This window comes from Salvia splendens, chromosome 6 (assembly GCF_004379255.2).
Source record: "Salvia splendens isolate huo1 chromosome 6, SspV2, whole genome shotgun sequence".
In the NCBI taxonomy this organism is placed as follows: Eukaryota; Viridiplantae; Streptophyta; class Magnoliopsida; order Lamiales; family Lamiaceae; genus Salvia; species Salvia splendens.
This window is the reverse complement of record NC_056037.1, coordinates 1,155,744-1,180,860: the sequence shown is the minus strand read 5'-3', so window position 1 is coordinate 1,180,860 and position 25,117 is coordinate 1,155,744. Positions and strand designations below refer to the sequence as shown.

Below are 25,117 nucleotides of genomic sequence, written 5' to 3'. Positions count from 1 at the left end.
TACAACACATAGGTTTATCTGCACTCGAGAGAGGGGACCCTTTGTGAGGGCTTGAGTCTTAGGAACTTAAGGAGTTAGAATCTAATCTATTGGAAGGAGACTTTGATAGTTAGAGTCTAATCTACTAGATAAGTGCACTCGAGAGAGGGCTTATCTGAAAATCGCGACTTTCCTTATAATCCTGGAGACACATAAAGGTAAAGGTTCTGTGAGATTAATCATCACTAGGTCGTAGTAGTTGGATCTTAAAACTCTACTTTCTTTAGCCTGTTTTGTATTATTTTGTTTCTATGCGTTTTTTATATATTTTTTCTCTAGTTTAATCTTACTAAAACCCAAAACTCCATGTCTCTAGATAGTATATGACGCTTAGTATATGATAGCCAGTTGCAATCTTATTCCCTGTGTTCGATATTCCGGTACTGACCTTTAGCTATACTAGTTCTACCCTGTATGCTTGCAGGTATTTTTAGTGCTAATAAATAGTGCATCTCCTACTATAGTATATAGATATGAGGGAACATCTTTTTTGGTCCACGAACTTACCAAAGTATCATTTTAGGTTCGTGAACTTTGAAAATATCATTTAAGGTCCACCAACTATGAGTTAATATCATTTGAAGTACTTTTTACTATTTCCAAGTTTTTTGGACGAAAATACCCTCAATACCTTAAAGGGTGTATATTTTTAATAAATTTATCATATACTCATATTTTTTATAAATATCTTTACAATATATTTTTGACAAATTTTCTAAATATAATTTGACCTTCAATATTATTATTTAATTTTGTGACATGCAAGAAAAGATCTTTATTCAATTTTTTTATTATTAAAGAAAATTTCTTTATTCAATTTAAAAAAATTAATATAAAAATTGAAGAAGCAATTTCACTTGCATGTCATAAAATTAAGTGATAATATTTAAGGTCAAATTATATTTAGAAAATTTGTCAGAAATATATTGTAAAGATATTTATAAAAAAATATGAGTAAATGATAAATCTATTAAAAATATATACACTTTAAGGTATTAAGAGTATTTCCGTCCAAAAAAACTTGAAAATAGTAAAAAGTACTTCAAATGATATTAATCTATAGTTGGTGGACCTCAAATGATATTTTCAAAGTTCACGGACCTAAAATGATATTTTGACAAAATTCGTAGACCAAAAAATATGTTCCCTTTGTGTATATTTATATAGATGATTCATAAATACTAGTAGTACCAATTAAGTCATTTTCATCTTTCCAAAATGAAAACCAGACAATCCCATCGTATGTTGTATCCAAATACCCTAACAAACGTATATCCGCATTAGTGCGTGTAGAACTCTACGAAACCGGCAGTTCTTGGACACACACTCCACACACTTAGCTCTCTAATTGTGTACTTACACACACACTACAAAATGGCTTATGCCCTTAAATAGATAACTAAGTCGGTTTATCTTCACCGACATATTGCATCTACTTTCTTCTACCTAATCTACCATTATTATTTAATATTTCTTCTATCTAATTCACTAATCATTTCTCGGCCATTCCAGATTAGTCACCTACGTCGGTGGAGATATTTTTAATAGCTTTTCTCTTGTTACCATTGCTGCAGTTCTTATCAATTTCACTGCCTTCTCTCCTAGCGTTATTAGATTTTTCAATTTCGGCAATAGCGTTTTCTTCGCAGGGACTATAATTAGTTGAACTAATAAGATTAGAATGGATTTTTTCCACATCTGATAATTTCACAGGTTTCAGTAAGAACTCTTCTGCTCCTCCTTCCAAACACCTGTTTAACAATCAAAATCAATAGATTGTTAATTATAGAAAATTCGAAATTATTTGTAAAAGAGTATTTTGAAAGTCTTATAGAATTTTTAAATATTTTCGATTAAAAAAGTCACGTGTATCTAAATTATACTCCATCCCTCTCAAGTTAATTAAATCATATTTTTATGCTATGAGATTCAAGAAAATGGCTCCGTCCCACAATAAGTAAGGATTTCTTTTGGGCACGGAATTTAATAAAATGATATATAGTGAGTTAAAGTTGAGAGAATAAAATATGTGAGAGGAAAAAGTAAGAGAGATAAAGAGATAATAAAGTAAAAATGAGATAATAAAGTAAGAGATGAGGAATAAAGTAAGATAGAGTTAAAATTTGTTTTTTTGTTAAGAAAGGAAATTGATCAATTGTGATAGGACAAACCAAAATGGAAAGTTAATCACTTGAGATAGGACGGATGTAGTATATATTAAATTAGATTGAGAAAATAAAATAGATAAATAAATAAAAAATAAATTAAAATAGATTAAACTGGTTGATTTTACCAAAATAGACAGTGATTCATTTAACTTCAACGTCTCAAAAAAAATCGATTAACATATGACGAATGAAGTAATATAGAGAGAGAATGGTTATCATGAATGCTATATTCTCTTTTTCATGAGAACGTGGTATGAATATATTTTTCTTCATTTATAAAAAATAGTCTAATTTGTGAATGATATAATTTTTAATATTAAATGTTAAAGTAATAGATCTAAAGAGAAAAACTAGGCAAAGTGGGACAAAGAAAGTGAAAAAGTGGTGAGAAAATTTCATAATTAGAAATGAAAATAATTTTGATGGATCAATCAAAATGGAAAAATATAACTATTTTTCGTGAATAGAGAAGATATAAAATTACTGCAAATTAAAAAAAAACCTCCCTCATTGATTTCGAATCCGTGTTGCAACAAATCCAACAAAGGAGATGTATCAACCTTTGGATTTTTTCAAACAGATGGCTGAAAATCAATTTTGAAATGATAACTAAAAGGGAGTGTGTTGTGATTCTGCTTACATATTGATTCTTGAAGGTACATTCTCAGATGACATAACCACAACTGGAACATCTTTCCAAGAAGAATCCTATAAAAAATGAATTACAAATAAATTATACTTTTGGTAAGAGCAAACAAAATTTCTTTATTAAATGTATTATAGAGTAACCAACCTTAATTCTTTTTAGTAAATCATAGCCACTGATTCCAGGCATGCTGTAATCTGTCATGATCAGATTAACTTTTGATACCTGAAATTTGATCACAATTTTACATAATTAAATTGCTTATGTAGAATGAAAAAAAAAGTACAAACTCATGGTATATTATTAATAATAATAATTTGAATATATTCTAAAAGTTCAATATTGTTACTGATTTGATCTGACTATCATATGTCAGAGAGAGAATATTACTACAGTAATAATTTGAAAAAAGAAGGAAAAATGGGCAGCTTTAGGTTTTAAAAGCACAAAGTTTTTACAAACTTTAACTTTCTTTTACTAATTTTGGCATGTTAACTTTGTCAAAATTTTCATCCTTCAATCATGGAACTGTAGCCTCTTTTAGGAGAAGTACTCGAAAAACCTAGAAAAAAAAGTTACCTCTGCTCCACTGCACATTATATCAATAGTACCATGGTAAAATTAAAATGTTTTTTAATTATCACTTTTCTTATTATTGCAAAACTCTCCTACCATATGATATCTCCCATGTGTGATGAAACCATATGATATATGCACAACGTGGAGGGTTCAATGATAAGATAACATTAAGGGGTTCCTGTGGTTTATCGGTTGATATTGGAAGGTATAAAACATGCGGAGTATTAATATTAGTTCAAATTGTCACTAGAGTCATGAATTTTGGACAAATTCGGGGTCATCCCGCAACTTTGAAAGTTGATCGTAGAATTAAGTTTTTCTCAATTTTCCCACGGGTCTAATTAGGGTACGACATCTGAAAACTCTACCGGTCAAGACTATCTATGAATTTTATCATTTTTCTCAGCACACTTCACAAATAACGCAATCATGTCATCAATTTAAAACATGTATGTACCAAATCAACCACATATGTCAAATAGGAAATCAGAATATTTCGTGACAGGAAAAATTGACAAAAAAATTTATGGTTTTACAAACTGGTTTACTAGTTTTCATAGTTGCAGGACAAACCAAAATTCATGATTTTTCTGGCACTTTGACCTTAATATTATTAAGGAAATGAAAGTCCATTCATAAAAAAAATGAGTTTGTGAAAAAACATTAAAAAAGGGTATTGGTCTCCAAAACCATGAACTTTGATCAAATTTTGGTATTTCCCATGAACTTTGAAATTGGTCTAAAAAATCACAAACTTTACATTTTGTTTGTTATTTCCCATAACATGTCAATCACCATTACCAATCAACTTCCGTGCATATTTTATCCTACTTGGCACTACTAAATCGACGTGATTTTCTACGTAGAATTTTATCCTACTTGTCACGAACTTTAAAAGTAATCTAAAATATCATAAACATTTTACGGTTGCCCACGTATAACAAGATTTTTTACGAAAATATCTTATTTGGGCTGCCATGGGAAATAACAAACAAAATGTAAAGTTTGTGATTTTTTAGACCAATTTCAAAGTTCGTGGGAAATACCAAAATTTGATCAAAGTTCATGATTTTAGGGACCAATATCCCTTACAAAAGCTTAATTACTTGTATTTACCTCTGATTTTGACGAAAAAGATTGACAAGAAAGTTGTGTGGAAGATGGAGAAGATAATGGCGATGATCTTTGACATTCATTTTGTTGATGAATATCCACCAATCCCAAATATTCGAGTGCCTTATCTCCCGATTCCACGCAAGTAACTGCATCACTTTTAGTATTAGAGAGGAAGAGAGGAAAGAGAGAGAGAGAATTGAACCTTGGTATGAAGAGAAAGTGAGGAGCCTCTCCAAGAGCTTTCTATCGATATTACTGTCATCCACAGCCAATACATGAAAGAGCTGTTTCTCTTCTTCATCTCTTTCCGAAACCATAGCTAATTTCAAGAATTGTATGTGTGTGTGTTGGATTGAATTTGTTGTTGGTGTTGGTAATTTCTAATTTGTTTATTATGATCTAGTAAGTGTGTGTGTGTGTGTGTGTGGATGGTGCAAGTGAAAGAGAGAGGTGTGGGTTTTATTGAGTAGTTGAGAAGCAAAAACTGTGTGTGCAGAGAAATGTTGGTTATGGTTATGGTTATGGTAAGAGGATAGTGATATACTACAACGACACACAAACAAGACACGCAGTGTGTGTATGTGTGTGAGTGATCTTTCTCACTAGATTCTCTTTTTTGGACACTCTTATTGGTACAACTACTCATGCTGCTATCTATCAGCTTCTGGGGCCAATCTCCACCCCTATTTTCTCTATTTTTCTAGAAAAAAAAAATTAGTACGTCCACGATTATAGTCCCGATTTGCCATTTTAAACCGTCGGCGATTCGATTCAACGTTTTATCAACTCATTTTATAACTTGTTTGATGAATTTCCTGAAGTATACTATATGAAGTTTTCTTTTGTTTTGTGATGGGCTCAATTGTTTTTTTTTTCTTTCGTGTGTTGATGTTTGTTTACTCACATAGGTTAAAGCACAAATAATATATACGTCCATTGATAAATACGTGTGTGAGTGCATCTATATATGTTGTATATCAATGCTAATTAATGCTCATGTGATTTCTTATCTAATTTTTTTCTTCCGTTTTAGTATGTTTTTTTTTTCTATGCAGGAATCTGAATTTGCATTATCACTATTGATTAAGAGCATCACCAAAGAGCCTTGCTTTGATATTTTTACTTCTCAAAGTCTAGCTCTTGTGGGAGTATTATTTGAGGGTTTATATTTGAGATTGTAATTTGACTATTCAAACATTTATATTGATCAAAATTTAAGAGTCTACTTCAATCACCACTCAACTTTATCTCAACCTTTATTTCAGGCTCTGATGTTGATGAGAGCCCAACACTTGCACGTGTCTTAGTATTCTATTTTGGCCGAATTCTATTGTTGGTTCAGTTAAAATTTCAATTCACAATTAGTTAGTCATTCAAATATTTACTATAGTAATTTATTTTAATTTGCCAAAACACTTGACATTTTTTAATTATATAAATAAATATCAATTTGAATTGAGCAAATTTCAAATTTGTCATTAAGATGGATAATTGTTGTTTCAACGATTTGAACTGAGACGTGTAGTACAATCTAATTAGAGTTTTTAAAATTTGAAATTGACAAGGCGAAATTTCGTGATTCTGATATTGTCCATATTTATTTCCTTTTTTCTATTTGATGCATTTATTTAATTCCAATCCTTGTGTAGTTTATGTTGTAAGTTTTTATGCATTTGAGCGTTCCTTAGAACGTTGCTAATATTCTTCTAAATTTGACAATAATTTTTAACATTTTAACAATTTTTTACCAAAACAACTCAAATTTACAAATTGCATAAAATCAAAGCATTGACATTTAATATACAAAAGATCATCAAGATTTGATATGCATACACTAATACACAATAACCAATATCTAAAATCATTGGTTACCTCTCCTAAAATCCCATATCAGACATTTTACCTGGCACAAATATAATACTCTACTATGTATATATATAAATCATGCATGATTTAAATTAGTTTGAATTTTAGCTTTCAAAAGAATTTGAAATACCACTAGAAACTCATCACGCATATGACACGACATCATCGAATATTTACACACACACGACTTGGTATAAAAGTGTGATAAAAGGAAATGAGACAAATTGCAAAGCCTTAAAAAGATCTTAGGATTGATTCTTAAAAAAATCAAGAGAGATATTGTGTCTTAAAAATAGAATCAAGATTTGATTTGGGCGAGATCCCAATCCCATGACCTTTTTAAAGTGATTGACTACCTAATTAAGTTAATTGCTTGGATGTTACACTACATATATCTCTCCAAAAAAAAACAATGTACACCTCTTGACCTTTTTTCACACTTTTCATATTTTTAATTGATTAACTATTCAATCAATTAATTATCTAACTGCATCAATAATGAGTAGATTTTGCCAACAACCAATTATAGCCCCACATTACTCTACCACGATTTTGTCACCTAATAAATTAAATGGAAAAACTAATAATTCATGTCACTCTTTAAAAAATAATCAGCTTGGTGTCAATTTCTCGTGGGAATATTATTTATATTGGACCACCAAAAGTAGAAAAATTGAAACTTTTTTGACTGTTTAAGCTCATGGGTTGAACCACTTGTGGGCTACACTCTTGTATTTATAAGAGCATCCGCAGCGGTGAGGAATTGACGTCCGTCCGTCCGTGTCGGCGGCATGGCACCCGCTGTCCGCCGCTGGCACGGAGCTGCTCGATGCATCGAGCACGCACGTGCCAGCGAGCAACTGACGTGGCGCGTTCTGATTGGCCAACGGATTTATCCGTTGGAAATTCAATTTTTTTAAAAAAATCGAAAATAATACAAAAAAATTTAAATTTTTTTTTCAGATTCCCAAAAATATGGACGTTTTATTACAGTTTTTTTTGGTATTTTTTTGATTTTTTTGATTTTTTATTCCCAAAATCATGTATAAATATACACATTCATCATCCATTTTTTTTTATTGAGCTACAAGAAGACCTAATCAAACACATTTGGGCGAAATTCGGCCACGGCCCACGAGTAGTGGGTTTTTTAATTTTTAGGATTTTAATTATGTAATTTTTAATTTTTAGGATTTTAATTATGTAATTAATTTTTAGGATTTTAATTATGTAATTTTAATTTTTTTTATAATTTGTAATATTATTCTGGTTATTTTTAATGTATTTTAATATTGTGGAAATGTTTTTATTTAAATTGAATAATAGAATGGTGGGACCCTTGAGCTCGTCTTTGAGGAAGAGCACGGATGTGAGTGTTGTGATCTTGCCTAAGAGCAGGGAGTAAAAGTGAATCCGGGCCCACATCTGTGCTCGTTGGCAAGAGTACGAATGTGGATGCTCTAACTCTTTACCCAATTATTATGAAGTGCTCCGTAGAACTTTTGCTTATGAAAATATATGTTACTAGTACTATTTTGATAGTATGTAATAGTCATGCGTAACTCTAACAATGAATTATCTACCTTATCAAATTGATCTAAAAGATAAATAGTATAGTATATACATTTTATAATTACTTACCACAATATAAAATACACTTAAATTAATACAACAAAAAATATTAAATGAATGATAGAAAAAGCTAACTATTGACATAAACCAACTAACAAACAACAACATCGAAGCAAAGTAAGGACCGGACAACAAATGCAAGTGACACTCGCATACCAAACAATACAACACAAACTGTTCTAGTAGAAAAATGTAAAACACAAATTGCAAGAAAAAATAGAATCATGAAAACCAAAAATAAATCAAAATCCTAAATTGGACGCTGTCGACCCAAACCTAATATTTGCGGACACTTATCACATTTATATCTATATTGAACATTTACTTCCATTTATCATGGCCTTCTAATCAACTTTCAATATCATGTTGTTCATTATAAATAACAATAATACAATATCCTAATATTTTATTACACATGCTACCTATTTGATGATCATATCCAAAAGGAATTGAAAAACTAACCGACATCCTCTACAAAAAGTTATATCTGCATAAATGATGTGTGTTTACCCATATTTATAAAATTGTTCAAACGTACCCTATTCTATGAATTTGTAATAAAAGAGTAATTAGATGAGGGTCCATGAAATGAATATTTCCCATGAAATAGATGGAGCGTGGGGCAAATTGTAGCTCTAGGGTGAGAAATAATTAGGAGAACATGGGTAATTATTTCACAACACATGAATGAATAAAACTCAACCATTTTATGGGCAATCTTGGGATCATTAATGAGTGTACACTAAGAATCTCCTAATCTCATTAATGAATGCACACTCATTCATATCCTTTATTGTGTGTGAGGCATTTTTTAAAAATGAAAAATTGCAAAGTTTTGTGTTTGGGTTTTAGATCACGATCTTTAAAATATTTAACCATTCTTTTCACATAACTAATTTCTCACAAAATTATGAATATATAACTAGATAAACCAAACATTGATAGCGGCGGATCCCATGTCAAATCAATAGTTCCATGAATATTTAAGATTATTAAAAGAAATCTAATAGTAACTTTATCCATCAACCAATCTTATACTGAAAAGTTTCATCGAGCTGTTCAAAACCAAGCATCAGGAAAAGTTATCCGAACAAAATTCTCGAGTATTTAAAAGGGTTATTTGCATATTGAATTACTACCTCTAAATTAACAACTATAGTTTTGTTCTGTTCATGTAATCAATAAAAATTCTAATGTTGACATTGTTGCCATTTTTCAAATAAAAACAACATTACATTGTATGCAATAAACTAATTAAGTAGTTTCATTTATTATACTGATCACTTCCATCTAATTTCTCATTTCATTCTTTTATAATATAAATCATAACTCAACAAATGACATTATAATACGATCACTACAACAAACTTATCTTAAGGGCACAAAATTGAAATTACAATTAATTACGTTAAGAAAATTTTGAAAAATAAGTAAATAACTAAATTTAGGATGCAAAGAAAAACAACGGTTATATGAGAAAAACTTTGTCAACTTAAATTTTTACTTAGGCACGCTTTTATTTGTGTCTCTAAATTTTTTATGGAACTTTAAAAATGAGAGCACCTTTTAAAATGTATCAGATGTATTTTGGTGTGGACATGATTTCAAATTTTAATACCTACAATATTTCGGTTGACATCTAATAATATCACGTAATTAAATTATCTATGTAAATGTCAAAATCTTAATTGGTGCAAAATAAGAATAAATCACTAATTTTATAATTTACATATATATCTAAAGTTTGACATGTAAATTAACATTCGAGTTTATTATAGTCCTATAAATTAGGACAAAAAATAATAATTAGACTATTTGGAAATAGTGAGACAGAGCGTGGATAGAGAGGGGTGGATAGGATTTGGGGGTTTTAGAAATAGAGAAAAGGTACATGTGCAGGGACCCACCAGCAAATATTTTGTAAATCTGTGTGGGGCCAAATTGAAAATAAACAAATCTTTAGTGGTCCCCGGCTTTTTGAAGTGAAATCTGGAATTTAGTGGAATCTGCTGTGGGGCCCAGGAGTTAGAGGGGTAGGGCTGCAATTATCTAAAGTTTTATTTCTTCAGACTTTAGGAAAATTACAATTTGGGACACCTACTTTTGCTCTCTGCCACGTGGTACCATCATGAAGCCGACACATGGGCTGCTGCTATTTTCACACGCTCCGACATTTCTCCGGCACTGATTTAAACTACAATTTCATCCCTTTTCCAAAACGAAGATGCTAGTGGAGTACATTTTTTTTAAATATCATTTTATAAATATATTCAATTACATTTCTCTCTTCAATATTCCGCCAACAGGAGGTCTATAAATTAAAATCCATTCCAATAGAAAAATTCATCAATAACATTTTTTAATATAAATTAAGGATGTCAATTTATATTTCTAAATATAGCACCAGCGCTTTAAAAAACGTATTTATTGTTGGTATCTCAACTAAAATTAGAGGACACAAATGAAAGCATCATAAAAAAAAGTAAAGATTAAGTTTATTTATGATTAATTTATGAAAAGTTTCTTTTGCATCCTAAACTGTGTTAATTGCATCTTGATTTTTGTGTTCTTAAAACAAACAGTAAGTTTTTTGTAGTGATCATAACTTTGTTGTAATTTGCAATCTATGAGACTAATTTATGGGTGATTATGAAGCGCTTATTTTACCGAAAATTAGTCTCGTAAAACAATTATTGATTATAATACAATTATAATTTAATTCGTAGAATTTAAAAATTATGAATTGATCAGAAGTTAATCCAAAAGTTATGATAAAAATGACAATTTTTCTCAAGATAATTTTACCTATAAAAATTTGAAAGCCATATCAATATTTAATATCTAGATATAAATTCACATTTATTTTAGTTATCATTTTTTAGTACTTTTGCCTAATTTGCATGAATTCGAACTCTTTACTCGATCAACATTTCATTTTTGGTGTACATATATATAATTTCCATTAGCATAGAATCTTGAACGGTGAACCAGTTTGTTTTTCTTCTTTCTTTGTGAAATCTTGATGCATAATAGTACTACTTATGAATACTAGTATTTGTTCGTACTACATTCCAAGTCTAAATCAATTAACTAATATTCTAAAAAGAATTTGAATTTAACTAAAATTATTTATCTTTCATTTCATCGATCGTTGCACGCCTAGAATTGTAGCGTGTTCATTATGCTTAAACTATGAAAGCTTACACTTATCCTACTTCTAAATAGTGTATCACATTTATCCTATGGTTCAATAGTATCATTGTGTGAATGAATAAGTGTCATGAGACATTGTTTGACCACATATACATATTTTTAGATGAAGATCTTGGGAAGAAATACTTCACATGCTATATTTAAAAAAAAAACTCAAGAATTTATGTTATCTAAGTAATTATTTATTACATTAGAACCAATTATGGATTTATATGCGATGCACGTTTTTATTATAATATTGAAAAATTAATAGAGTGAAGTTGCAAACAAGCTACCTTCATTGACCATGAATACATATCTACCCTTCTTTCCGCCATTATAGAGTCTTATGTTTTGATGGCACGAGTTTTAAGATATGCAAAAGAATACATACGGAAAAGTTATTGCAATTAATGCAAGTTCTATTTTTAAATATTAGTTAATAATTAAATATACTAACCAAATGTTATAAACTTGAATTCAGACATATGTAATGATGAACGTTCCAAAATAACAAAATAAGATATAATGAAAGACAAACAAATGAACACGGGGCACATATGGTCTTAACAAGGGGATTAAGCCCTTACTAGTTACTGCATTGAAAATTTTCTTTTCTTATTCATATAACATCATCGACATTTTGTGTGAATTGCTGTGTAAAATCACCTAAAAATGGAGTAATATATTGGAGAAGCTACTATTTATTGCAAAACATGCAAGAAACATATCTTAGCTACACTATTTATAGACAAAACATGCAAGAAATTAAATGTATCTTAAAATCCATCATTTTCAAGCACAAAGATCTTTGTTACTTGAAATGTCACGGATAATATTTTCTTTCAAAAAGCAATTGACTCAACATTTAGCATAGCCAATAAAATCAATGCATGCAATCGGGGAAGATATAATTTGTTTATCTCAGCAAATCTTTTGTGTGATCTTCAAACTAAAGTGAAGCATGTCCTTTGCTCCCATAATTAATTTGGAATATTGACTATGATGCACTTTTTATATGGATTTTTAGTTAAAACCTTGACTCAAATATGGATGATAGGATTCTCTATACAAATGTGGTGTTTCATCTTTATTCTATTAAGATGATAGCCACATATATACAAGGGCGGACACAAAAAAATAATTTAGAGAGAAATATTAATTTTAGCGACTAATGGTGCTAAAGCTCTCTGTGTTTTTGTGTAATCGGTTGTGTAATTAAAGCCCATATCATCACTAGAAAACACGTTATAATTATTTTCACAAAATTCATAACTCAAATTTCAGAATATATTTCCCATACAAAAACAAATATTTTGCGTTCGCCCATATAATATCAAGTTATCAACCAATTGTTATGAGATGATATCACCAAAATATGAGAGTATCTTCTTATTGACTTAATAACCAATCTTTGATCTTTCCCTTTTCTCTTTAGAATTTTACTATGCTACAAAGCTTTCACATGTGATCAAGTTGGGGAAAAATTAAAACCTCAAAAGAATCACATGTGATAAAACTAGAAAAATTATTGTCTAGTGGTTCCAATCATGTCTATATTTGGAGCATGCCCAAAGTTTTATTCTCATATATCAATTTGCTCTTTATGTCTTGGTGGGAAAATTCTTCGATTGAGCCCACTTCCCTTTTCCTTGAGAAAGACACATAAAATTGTGGCTTCAAAATTTTCCCCTTGTTTGGAAATATAAATCTTGAGTCACTAAAAAAGCCTCAAAATGTAAAAAAAAAAAATCAATAGTTTTATGTGTCGCAAAAAATTATAGATAAATGTGTTGGTTTTACAAAAATTGAGTCACTAAAAAAAAATAGACACATGTGTTGGTAGTTAAAATTTTCGCGATAAAGATGTAAATTTTGGGACTTTTCCATGGTGTCACTACAATGTGTGGTTATTAGTCATTTTTGTTGCAGTGAAATTTTGTGAAAGTATACCTAGACAAGATCAAAACATAATCAATCAAATTATAAAGATCAAAATTTCCCAAATTTTTGTGGGCTCCATTTCCAGGAATGACTTTTATTTTAAGATTTGGAGAATTGAAGACCAATATTTGTAAATCTTTTTATGCACAATGCTATTGCTTAGTCCTTTCTCTAGCTCTTGCTTGCGGTAATATCTCATGTGATACAATAGTGCGCCATACCCTTTTTCTTCTTGCTTTTTTCTTTGTTCATTGTTTTTTAATAATTATAAATTTTCTTTTAGATGTAGTGATATGGTTATAGGTAGTGACGAAGCCATGATTTGCCGATGAGGGCCTAGGAAGAAATTTTTTGGCTTCACCACTAATATAAACCGCAGGGCATCACCTGAAGCAGATGAGGCGTTTGCGGTAGGGGATAAAAGTGATGAGAGAGAGACGGAAAAATATAGTCAGATAAAGTCACATAGGCGCCAACATTATTGTCAGACAAAGAAGGAAGTAGAAACTCAGAGATTCTAACTATAATTTGCGACGAATACCAAAAAATATTTAATTTATTAAAAAATAATGAATTTACCAAATTATTCGGGTTTTTAAAAAAAAATTTTAGATTGTGAAGTTAAATATTAAAATCAAGAATTTTTTTAAGTGTCGGAAGTCAATTATCGTTCGAATTATCCCATCCATTTTGTGTAGAGGCAACACTCACGTTTATTGGGCCTAAATGATTTGATGGCGTTATGGCCCAAATAGAATTTTTAGTGAAATATTTCTAGGATAATTTAGCCCAAGCTTCGATTTTGAAACTATAGTTCCCTATTTAAAAATATAGTAATAAAAATAGTTATAATTTATTTTATATGTAGAAATATGGGGGATTTGTTTTGTTATGTTATGCATAGCTGTATATACTCTTCGTCTGTGTGAGAGTAACAGTTCCTGAATAAAGACATATAGGAATGGAACCCTTGATTTAATTAATTAGTGGTCTAGCTATAAATTAAACTTACAAAATATTTTCATTTTCAAGTAAAGAAAATCAATAGCAATTGCTGATAACTCAGATTGTCATAATGACCTGAACCCTTGATCCATTGGTTGGAGATGAAACGGATTACCAAGTAAGCAACGCATGTGTCGATGAAGTTACTTTTAAGTCGACGAATATATAACATGAAAATGACCGATTAAAATGCGTTCTACTGCTCACTAATAAAACGTTACACACAAACTTAAAGAAAAGTTAAGAATATGTAGAAATATATTTAATCTTCTTCTTCGTCGGTAACGAATTTTCCCGTCCCCGGGTTAATTGCAGCAACGAAGAAGAAGACGATGTTGAACAACAAAAGTGGTTCGAGTTCACCAATCGGGACTCCGGTCTCAATGTTCAACTGGGCAAGTGCTCCCTTTCCAGTTATAATTTCTCCAATTAAAGAGAAAGCAATTCCAAGTTGAGCCAATCTTCCAACAAACAATTCATTTGCCTTTGTGAATCCAAATAAAGGACCTGTTCACATATTAAAAAAAAATTAAAAATACCGAATTTTTACGGGTGTTGGGATTGAGAAAATGGGGGGAAGTTGGGAGATTACCGTCTCCGAGGCCAAGGGCGGACCTGAAGCCCTTTCCGGGAGCTATAACTGCCTTGTCGAGACCGGTGGATGGGGCATCGTCGACGAACCGGCCACGGTCTCCCAAGGCACCGATGGCTCCCAGAAGGGTGAAAAGAATGAAGAAAAGAAGAAGAGGCTCTGCCTCATAGATTGGAATCCCAGTTTCCAAGTTTAGTTGTTGAAGGATTCCTTTCCCAGTTATTGCCTCACCCAATAGGGAAGCCTGCAATCATATGAATTAGACAATGAAAAATTGGACAGTCAAGTGAAATAAATGGATTCATGGGTAATACTTATTATAAGTTTGATGAGTTACTTCACTTATCACTGATTAGTTTTAAGATAAAAATTTATAAACTTCTATCATGATTTTGGAACGGGTCAAGTTGATACTTGAATTGGCCCAATATTATATATATATGGGCCACCGTAATAGAAAAATGATCGACACAACTAGTACTATATATGGGCTCTTGAAATAGAAAATGATTAATCCAAGTATTTTAAATTAAAATCTTAATTGACTCAACAATATATGGGGAGGCCAATCAGAAAAATTCTCGAGCCGACTGTATATACGAATTTCTATACTTGATAATAAATCGTCACTTCATTTATCCAATAAACACGATACTCCATTTGTTTCCTAAAAATATAAACTCTCCTTTTTAGGTCATTTCCTAAAAATTGAATCACTCCATTTTAGGAAAGTTCTTTCTCTCTATGAGGGTTGACTTATTTTTCGCTAATACTTTTTCTTTCTAATGTTTTATTACTTTATCAATTTCATATTAAAACTCGTGTCGTTCTAAAAATGCATATTTTTAAAAAACGAATGGAGTACTTAAATTGGAGTCATAGTAATTATCATAACACAAACAAATTAAAACCAATTCATTTCCAAGTTAATCAGTAAACCTCCAAGTTAATAACATAATTTATTCGCAAAAACAAATATACTCTATTCTTTCTATACTTAACTTACTAAACACTAGTAATTTCTAAAATGAAAAGAAACGGGTCGGTTAACTTACCGCGAATCCGATCATAGCAACACGGCCAACGAAAAGCTCATTTTGCTTAGTAAAACCAATTCCACCAGATGTTCCAAAAATCCCATCTTCAGTCTTCGGCTTCACCACCACCTGCCAAAACCCAAAAAAAAAAACAAAAACCCTTTGAGATTGAAGTTATATTCAACCAAAAAAATAAAAAAGTTGAGACATTTAATTAAACCTTCTTAGCAGGAGGAGTGGCTTGGGCTTTGGATTTGAAGAGAGCAACAGTTGTAGAAGAGGAAGAAAGAGGTGAATTAGCAATTCTCGGAGAGAGCAAAAGCTTAGAGAAGGATTGAGGTTTAAGCCTTTGGATGAGCGATGGCTGATCACCTTTCAACAAAGGGTTTGCAGTGAGCAGCATTGTTTGAGCCATGGTTGTAGTAATTCTAGTAATGTGTGTGAATGGTTAAGGTTTGTTTGCTTTATTTATTGCACAAAATCTAGTGAGGGTTTGTGAGTCACACAAATTGGGAGTGATGTGGATAGGATATGAGGAAGAGTGATGGTATTGAAGGTATCCACGAGACCTTCATTAACTATCAAGTATATTCTCTAGTTCAATTGTTCAAGTGATAGAAATGAAATTTTTTTTATGATCTAAAAACTGGATTTGAAATAAATTTTACATGTACCAAATCACATTTATGTTGCTTTCATCAACATCATCAAAATTTTACATTTATGTACAAATTTAACATCGAATTTGTTCAAAAAAATAAACTAATATGGTACAATAGATTTTTTTCTTTCAAACGTTGTGATTTCTTGTTCAAATATAAAAGTGGCAATTACATATTAGTACTAGAATTTTATCAAATTTTATGACTTTATAGTACTAGCAATTAACTATTAATATTAATATATTATCTCGATTCCTGCTTATAAGGCCATCCGCATCGCGTCTCGATGCTGTCTCTATCTCGTTTCGTAGAGACGAGACGACATCGAGACAGTGATGCAGCCATCCATCTCGGTCTCGTCTCGGCGGGCGTCTCGGCCCGGAGGGTGGGTTGGCGAGACGTCTCGCCACGCGTCAGCGCCACGTGGCGAGCGCTGGCGCTAGGCGTGACGCCCACTCGCCGGCGCGCGAGTGGGAGTCGTCATGCTGACATTATTTATTTCTTATCCAAGAAGAAATATGGGCGGGCTGAAAAATGTTCGGAACAAGAACTACTAGATTTTATTCAACAACCAAACGATAATACTACTAAACCTCGAGACCCTATTACTTTGGATTCGATAAAAGACTATCTCACAAGAATTGGATTAGCGACAGAGATAGAAACTTCGCATTTGTAAGTAAATTATCTATTAATTCATATTTTCAAGTATTTAGTTGCTAAATTTTAATTTTTTTAAAAATGTAGTCGAACAATAGAGCCCAACAATGTTGAAGGAAAACTTCTTCAAACGCCACTAATGGTCACGGTTGTGCGTGGGCCTAGATCGGTGAGTGCTAAGTTAGTGTTTTTAATTTATAAATTTATGATGTTATTAATATATTCTACTAATTTAATTTTGTAGAGAATATATACAGGACCAACTGAAGATGAAATTATGAATGTGACAAGGCGAACACAATCTGGTATGCCGAGTATTAGTCACGCTGTCTTGGTAGTTGGATATTGCTATGATGATGAGCTGGGACTGGGACTATATTATTATTACCTGTTGAAAAACTCGTGGGGAAAAAATGCGAGTTATGCAAGAGTTGTAAAATCATTTATTACTACCAATTTCTATTATATCTCTGATCTGTATATCAGAAACAATTAATCAAGTGCATGACCTAAGTGCTGAATTGTAATGAAACTTTTTTCCTTGGATAAATGTGTTTCAATTGACAATTAGTATTTTTTTTTCTCTTGAGTTCAAATTTTTGTATGGAGCTCAATATGCCATAATTTAGCTGCTTTTAAGTAGGGCTGGCAAAATATACCGAAATACCGCACTTACCATACCGAAAATACCGCATTTTTTGGTACGGTATGATACCTTACCGTTAGATTAAGGTACGACAAAGGTATGAATTTTGCATATACCGCATTATACCGCAATTACGGTATATATATTTAATATATTTATTATTTATAAAATTATAATATTTAATATATTTATTATTTATAAATCAAACAAGTATGATTTGCGGTATACCGCAACACGGTACGGTATACCGCAATGTCGGTAAGGTAAAGGTTTTCAAATATTGACATACCGAATTTTCGGTATACCGAAAAATTCGGTAAGGTATATGTATGACATTTTCTCATACCGTAATTTGCGGTACGGTATACGGTATGACATTTTCGGTGCGGTATACCGTACCGTGCCACCCCTACTTTTAAGTGATATAGAAAGATGGTCAGAAGATCATAAATCCACTAATCTAAAAAAATGAAGTTATTAATTATTCTGTGGTTCAATAGATTTATGTAAATATATATTTTGTGGTTGAATTTTTTTCTTTATATTTAATACCCCACTTTTACCTATAAATATATCATTCTTTCATCCAATTTTCACATATAAGAGAGATAAGAAAAAAAGTGTGATAACAAAAAATGAATTACTACAACTTTAAAAAAATACTTAAAATGGAAAGTACTATCTATTTTTATAAAATGGACTAAAAAAAAATTCTATTTTCTTTAAAAAGGCTTAAAATAAAATAAAATTGGAATGATTATAAAGAGAAATTTCGTTATTTGGGATTAATTACGCTGACCTTTCGAAATTAGAGATTAATTTCGCTAACCTTTCAGAATATGGGATCGAGGAATGCGTATTTTTCAGAAGGAGGGATTTATGATTTTTAATCTTTTTTCTATTCTTTTTTCCTATTATTTATTTCCCATTATTAATAAATGGACTAAACTACGTTATCATATTTTTATCTAAATTCTAATAAATCAATAGAATCACCTTTATTGCTTCTTTTCCTTACTCTAGACCCTTCTCCACCCTCCTCGACGGGTGCTCTGCTATTCGCCTTCTTCGTCTCCACCCCTCTCTTCCCGCCGTCTCTTCAATCCAAAATAATAGTAGTGATGATAAATTGTTTTATGAACAAAATTGTTATTTAATAGACACTAGAATAGTTCACGCACAAAGACAATTGATTTATCAAAATTTTAATATTATTATAACATTGTATATGGAAAAGATTAAAAGGGAAAATATTCAAAAGATTAACGAATCTCGTAGATGATTTATTAGAGTTTAGGTAAAAAAATTGAAAAGGGTAGTTTAGTCCATTTATAAATGATGGGAAATAAATAATAGGAAAAAAGAATAGAAAAAGATTAAAAATAAGAAATCCCTCGTTCTGAAAAATACGCACGCCTCGATCACATATTCTGAAAGGTTAGCGAAATTAATCCCTAATTTCGAAAGGTCAGCGTAATTGATCTCAAATAACGAAATTTCTCGATTATAAAAGAGTGGGGCCGTGGGCCATTTAGATGATCTTCCATTCATTCTGATTTTTGCTGAAATTCTGACTCTGCCGCCGTGGGCACCGGTGTAGCCGCCGCTGGAGGATTCTCCGCAATTCAAATATGGCTTGCTTCAACCCTACTTTCGCATGGAGAGATCTCTCGGTACATACGATTATCGTAAATCCTATATGTCTCTAACCCATTACACCGAATGCAAGGATTTCTTCCGGCTAATTCGAGAGAGCAGGGTAGGTAATTAATTCAATCTCCTCTTTTCTGAAATTAGGGTTTATTTTCCCCCAAATAGCTGATTATATCGTTTTTTCGCAATTAAGTTGAAATTTCTGCTAGGGGTTTGATATTTCCGATTATTTCGTTTTTTCGCAATTAATTGAAATTTCTCCTAGGGATATGATATTGCCGATTATGTTGTTTTTTCACAATTAATTTGAAATTTCTGTATATGATGTTTCCGATTATATTGTTTTTTCGCAATTTATTTGAAAATTCTGCTAGGGATATGATATATTGATATTGCCGATTAATATCGTTTTTTTGCAATTAATTTGAAATCTCTGCATGCTAGGAATATGACATTGCCTATTATTTCGTTTTTTTTCGCAATTAATTTGAAATTTCTGCTGGGGATATGATATTGCCGACTATATGGTTTTTTCGCAATTAATTTGAAATTTCTGCTAGGGATATGATATTGTTTCCTACCCTTCTTACATCATGAAATCGGGGTTGCTGGACCGTACTTTGCGACCGCTTGGCAATGACGTTATGCTGGCTAATCTTAATTTTCGAGAAACCTTAAGGGTAAAGATGGACACTTTAGTTTCCAAAATTAATCTTGACACCATGGTTAGTAGATACTCCAGTCCATATACATATTTACAAGTGTGTGTGTGTGTGTGTGTGTTTTAACTTTTAATATGTTTTTGTTGGTTGGTTTGTACTGATGCAGTGTCATGGAGAACAGTATTTGAAGGATAGTTTTGTGAACATTGTGTGGAACATGTTACATGGGTTGAGCGTTGTAACATTTACTGTGAAGCAAATCGATCGTGATTATAACCATGTTGGTGTTGTAAAGACTGTCCAAACAATGGTATCAGTAGCAACAAGTTATGGAGAAATCTATGAGGTCAAGGAGTGGAGGTTTAAACCTTCCGGCTCCCAAATGGATTGGGAGTGAGAAGCACAACCTTCCGGGTCCCCAATGTAACATTTACTGTGAAGCAAATGGATCGTGATTATAACCATGTTGGTGTTGTAAAGAGTCCAAGCAATGGTATCAATAGCAAGAAGTCACGATGAACCCCCCATAAGGTCGAGGAGTGGAGGTTTAAACCTTCTGGCTCCCCAATGGATTGGGAGTGAGAAGCACAACTACATTTTGTATGCAAGTATTTTGCAAGACTGTTTGATCATCTTGAATTGTGGCTTACTATCCGTATTTTTTTGCCAGGAATGTTTGATCTTCAACTTAGTTGTGCTTCAATTAAAATGTTCTTCTTCTGTCTTGTGTTAATTTCAGTGCGAAAAAAGCTTAGTACTACAAAACATCAAGTATTTTATCCTCTTGTACATTGCAAGTGGTACTTGGTGCTCTTCTTTAGACCTATTACTATGATGTTGGATATGGTGTTGATTTTCATTCCATTAAATAACGTTTTGGGCCCAATTGGATATAATTGCTTGAGCTGCCTCTAAAACAAAATAAAGGCACAAAATCAATCAATACAATTATTAACTAATTCAAATAAATAATAAGGTTGAATAAACAAGCGGAACTTAGTTGGATCCTTTTATGATATGGGAAAATTCAAGGATTAATATGTGGATGGTGTGCGATTAATTATTCCTTCACTTATATGTCAAGTTCATTGTTTTTTGTTTTTCTTTTCTTTTACGTGGTTCAAACTCTCCTCACCTTGTGTTATGATCAAAATCGTATCATTAGACAATTCAACGATTACAGTTAGCAACTGTTGACGGCCAGTAAGATTTTGAGTTGAGTTAAACTGACGATTTTGATTTAACCATGTCACATTAGAAACTTCGAGCATCCATAATAGTGGACGAGTCAGCGGACGAGCGACCGGTGAGCCGTTGGTCCGTCGCGCTCGTCCACTATTGTGCCCGGCGTCCCGCTCACGGACGAGCCAGACGGACGAGCGGTCGTCCGTCGGCTTGTCCGCTATTGCGGGCACCTGACGAACACCACGACGGACGAGCATTTTTTTATATTTTATTTTTTAAAAAAACTCTATATATGGCTCGTTTCGGTTCATTTTCATTCGCACTAGGGGTGTGCATTCGGGTTTCGGTTCGGTTTTTTGCCAAAACCGAACCAAAACCGAATTTAGTTCAAAATCCAAACCGAACTGAACCCGAAAAACCGAAACCGAAAAACCGAAAACCGAACTTAAAAAACCGAAAAACCCGAAAAAAACCGAAAAACCTGAAAAAAAAAATTAAATATAATATAAATATATATTTATATATGTGTATTTTATTTTATTTTATATATACTAATAGAATATTTATATATAATATAAAATTAATAATACATATAATATATATTATATAGTAGAATATATTAAAAGAATATATATATATATATATATATTATATATAATATAATATATTAAATTAATAGAATATATATAATTTAGTTTTTCGATTTTTCGGTTTTTTTCTTCACCCGAACCGAACCGAAAAATCAAAAAAATTTTATTTTTAAAACGAACCGAAGCGAAAAACCGAAAAAACCGAACTGAATTTCAAAATTTCAGTTTGGTTCGGTTCAGATATTCGGTTTCCAGTTTTTTTGCTCACCCCTAATCCGCACCACTTGTATTAACGAGTTTCTCTTCTTTCACTCTACAGTTCTCGACATCCCGAAATGACTAGTGGTAGTGGTAGTGGTAGTAGTAGTGGTGGTGCGGATGGTAGTGGTGCGGGTGGCAGTGGTAGTGGTGCGGGTAGTGGTGGCTGGGATAGTGAAGCAGCGCGGCAAATCCGCGAACATATACAAGCCTATACTTCCGCAGAGATAAATCGCCTGATGAGGGAGGCCTTGCAGCAGCAGCCGGCGGTACCTCGCCCCATCCAACATCGAGTTGTAGTACACCGCGACCACGTCGCTGCACACCAACGGTTGTTTGACGACTATTTCGCTGAGCAGCCGCGATTTGTGGACAACTTCTTCCGGCGGCGTTTTAGGATGCACCAGGATCTATTTATGCGTATCGTGAACGCTTTAGAGCTTCGGTACAAGTACTTCAATTTAGGGAGGATGCGAGTGGCAGACCCGGTCACTCGCCTATACAGAAATGCACTGCTGCAATTAGACAGTTGGCTTACGGAAGCGCGGCCGACATGTTCGACGAGTACCTCCACATCGGCGAGACGACTGCCCGCTACTATCTTAAGTATTTTAGTTAGGGCGTCATTCAAATATTCGGGGAGAGGTACCTGCGCAAGCCTACCCCCCAAAACTGCCAGGAACTGATGGATATGCATGGGGCGGTGCATGGGTTTCCTGGGATGTTGGGCAGTATAGATTGCATGCATTGGGAGTCGAAGAACTGCCCTACCGTCTAGAAGGGTCACTACACGACCGACTTTAAAGGCAAAAATCCCACGATGATCCTCGAAGCGGTAGCTGACTACCTGCTTTGGATTTGACTTGCATATTTTGGGGTAGCCGGAGGGAACAACGACGTCAACGTCCTCCAGTCGTCGCCCCTTTTCAACGAGCAGTGCCAGGGCGTTGGTCTGGCCATCAATTTTGTCGCCAACGGCAACCAACAACATATAAGCTACTATTGGGCGGATGGGATATACCCTAGGTGGTTCGTCTTTGTGAAGACAATCAGATGTCCGCTCGAAGATAAGAAGGTCTACTTTGCGAGCCGACAGGAGTCAGCGCGCAAGTATGTGGAGCAGGCATTTGGTATGCTCCAGGCTCGATGGGCGGCGGTGAAGGGTCCAACTCGTTTGTGGTATGACGACTGCATTGTTGATATCAAGTACGCATGTATTATCATGCACAACATGATCGTCGAACAAGAAGGTCAAGAACTGACTGATTAGACCAATGAAGATGCTACCGGGCCAAGCCACGGCGTGACCACCGCCAATGTATGAATGGGAATACCTTATGATAACGCAGGCGGCTCCAAGCCCATGCCGACATGCGCCAACAAGAAGCCCATATCCGACTCCAACAGGATATAATTGAAGAGTTGTGGGCGCGGAAGAATGCACGTTGGTATTTATAATGTAATTTCTTGATTTTTTTTAATTGTACTTTTTATTGTTTTAAATTTAATGAAATTATGATTGCATTTTCTCTGTATTCGTGTCGAAATTTTAATTCCGTATATTAAATGTGAATTTGTTTGTTGGGAAGTCCTAGTGCTAGTCCACTATTGTGCAGTGGGAAGTCCTAGTGATGTGGCAGTGGGGTGGGAAGTTCTAGTGACGCGGCAGAAGGTGTTTTTGGGAAGTCCTAGTACTAGTCCGTGGGGAAGTCATTCCTAATGTGAATGCTCTTACGGGGCTAATTTTCAAAATTGATCAAGCTATTGGCTAAAATTCAAATGGGGCCAAATAAACTTTTGGGTCTGATAGGAAATTAGGAATAATAGCTTGGGCTTCCCTAAACCAAAATAAAAGTAGAGGCAAAAATCTATTAATATAATTATTAACTAATTTAAACAAAACCAAAGGTTGAATAAACCAGAAAAACTTAATTAGATCCGTTTAAGTTTGTGGGAAAATTCAATAAAAACTATTCACGAGTGTGCTTTGGATTAATACGTGGATGGTGTTAGATTAATTACTCCTTCAATTACTATGTCAGTGGCGTAGTATTATAAATAAAAATTACATTTTATACGTCATATGTCAAGTTCATTGTTTTTTTGTTTTTTTCTTTTACGTGGTTCAAACTCCTCCACAGGTCAATTAATTTTGATGTCAAATTTTCGAGTCTACCAAGTACCACATCAAAGTTGAAAGACAAATTAATAACAAAAAGAGCCAACTAAAATGAAGAAAGATAATAAAAATGTTTGAGGTTTATTTATCCATTATTATTACATTAAAATGAATGTACCCATAACTCATAAGCACACCTTCAAAATGGACTCGTTTTCAGGGCAACGGCGAGAAAAGCACGCAATCAAGTGCTTAACTCCATTAGTAGCACTAAACTTATCAATTAGAGCGAAAGTACAACTTAATTATCCACATATATCATCAAGAGCTAAAGTACTACTCCCTTCGTCTCAATTTAAGAGTCATGTTTTGCCATTTCCGTCTGTCTCAGTTTAAAAGTCCCATTTAGAATTTACAATATTTAAACATAAAATTTAACCGCATTGTTAATGAAATTTACATTCAAATGTCATTATTTTCATAAAAATAAAATAAAACAAAACAAAACAAAAAATCTTAAATATACAAAAAGTCAAAAGGGTCTCACTTTCCACTATCTTACTTCAATTATTACACACTCCAACAACCACTACCTCACTTCAATTATTACACACTCCAATAATTTTTTAAAACTTGTGTCATAACTAAATTTCATTCCTAAACTAAGACGGAGGGAGTAATTATTTATCCAAAAAAATAAATAAGGAAAGCAACTTAGTTCACCAGAGAATATGACCAACCAATAAAGAGGAGAGAGAAGAAACCAAATAAAGCACCATGAAAAAAAAAATCTAGTCATCATCTCCACAAAGAAAATATCAAGTACTTACAAAATTCAATTTAGATACTCCAAAATATAGTGCATA

At 32.7% G+C, this 25,117-nt stretch overlaps 3 protein-coding genes across 5 annotated transcripts; 1 reads left to right on the top strand and 2 right to left on the bottom strand.

Annotated features, from left to right (window-relative positions):
* Positions 1–1,207: 1,207 nt before the first annotated feature.
* LOC121807510 (two-component response regulator ARR17-like) lies at positions 1,208–5,089 on the bottom strand. Its single transcript, XM_042207755.1, has 5 exons — positions 4,751–5,089; positions 4,549–4,694; positions 3,001–3,078; positions 2,848–2,915; positions 1,208–1,790 (listed from the first exon to the last, which is right to left on the bottom strand). The coding sequence occupies exons 1-5, from the start codon at positions 4,863–4,865 to the stop codon at positions 1,553–1,555; spliced, it is 645 nt and encodes a 214-aa protein (XP_042063689.1). The 5' UTR covers positions 4,866–5,089; the 3' UTR covers positions 1,208–1,552.
* Positions 5,090–14,330: 9,241 nt separating this feature from the next.
* Positions 14,331–16,273, bottom strand: LOC121806235 (photosystem II 22 kDa protein, chloroplastic). The gene is made up of 4 exons (XM_042206210.1): positions 16,037–16,273; positions 15,835–15,945; positions 14,780–15,023; positions 14,331–14,694 (listed from the first exon to the last, which is right to left on the bottom strand). Exons 1-4 carry the CDS (start codon positions 16,229–16,231, stop codon positions 14,450–14,452), a joined length of 795 nt encoding a protein of 264 aa, XP_042062144.1. The 5' UTR covers positions 16,232–16,273; the 3' UTR covers positions 14,331–14,449.
* Positions 16,274–19,338: 3,065 nt separating this feature from the next.
* LOC121806898 lies at positions 19,339–20,880 on the top strand. Of its 3 annotated transcripts, none has more exons than XR_006051718.1 (3): positions 19,339–19,547; positions 19,998–20,162; positions 20,266–20,880. XR_006051718.1 is itself a non-coding variant. In XM_042207071.1 (3 exons), the coding sequence occupies exons 1-3, from the start codon at positions 19,442–19,444 to the stop codon at positions 20,494–20,496; spliced, it is 453 nt and encodes a 150-aa protein (XP_042063005.1). In that variant the 5' UTR covers positions 19,339–19,441; the 3' UTR covers positions 20,497–20,880. The 3 variants fall into 3 exon arrangements, 2 of the variants coding, with proteins under 2 accessions (XP_042063005.1, XP_042063004.1); XM_042207071.1 differs by having other exon boundaries at positions 19,339–19,543; positions 19,998–20,117; XM_042207070.1 differs by having other exon boundaries at positions 19,339–19,543.
* Positions 20,881–25,117: the final 4,237 nt, after the last annotated feature.

What these genes read in the sequence shown, in the direction of transcription:
- LOC121807510 (XM_042207755.1), bottom strand. Translation starts at nt 4,865, where the DNA reads ATGGTTTCGGAAAGAGATGAAGAAGAGAAACAGCTCTTTCATGTATTG. An exon ending in CTTTTTCGTCAAAATCAGAG is followed by an intron (nt 3,079 to 4,548) that starts GTAAATACAAGT and finishes ATCAAATTTCAG; the next exon opens with GTATCAAAAGTTAATCTGAT. An exon ending in ATTTACTAAAAAGAATTAAG is followed by an intron (nt 2,916 to 3,000) that starts GTTGGTTACTCT and finishes CATTTTTTATAG; the next exon opens with GATTCTTCTTGGAAAGATGT.
- LOC121806235 (XM_042206210.1), bottom strand. Translation starts at nt 16,231, where the DNA reads ATGGCTCAAACAATGCTGCTCACTGCAAACCCTTTGTTGAAAGGTGAT. An exon ending in CCACTCCTCCTGCTAAGAAG is followed by an intron (nt 15,946 to 16,036) that starts GTTTAATTAAAT and finishes GGGTTTTGGCAG; the next exon opens with GTGGTGGTGAAGCCGAAGAC. An exon ending in TTGCTATGATCGGATTCGCG is followed by an intron (nt 15,024 to 15,834) that starts GTAAGTTAACCG and finishes ATATGATTGCAG; the next exon opens with GCTTCCCTATTGGGTGAGGC.
- LOC121806898 (XM_042207070.1), top strand. Translation starts at nt 19,442, where the DNA reads ATGGAGAGATCTCTCGGTACATACGATTATCGTAAATCCTATATGTCT. An exon ending in GGCTAATTCGAGAGAGCAGG is followed by an intron (nt 19,544 to 19,997) that starts GTAGGTAATTAA and finishes AATTTCTGCTAG; the next exon opens with GGATATGATATTGTTTCCTA. An exon ending in AAATTAATCTTGACACCATG is followed by an intron (nt 20,163 to 20,265) that starts GTTAGTAGATAC and finishes GTACTGATGCAG; the next exon opens with TGTCATGGAGAACAGTATTT.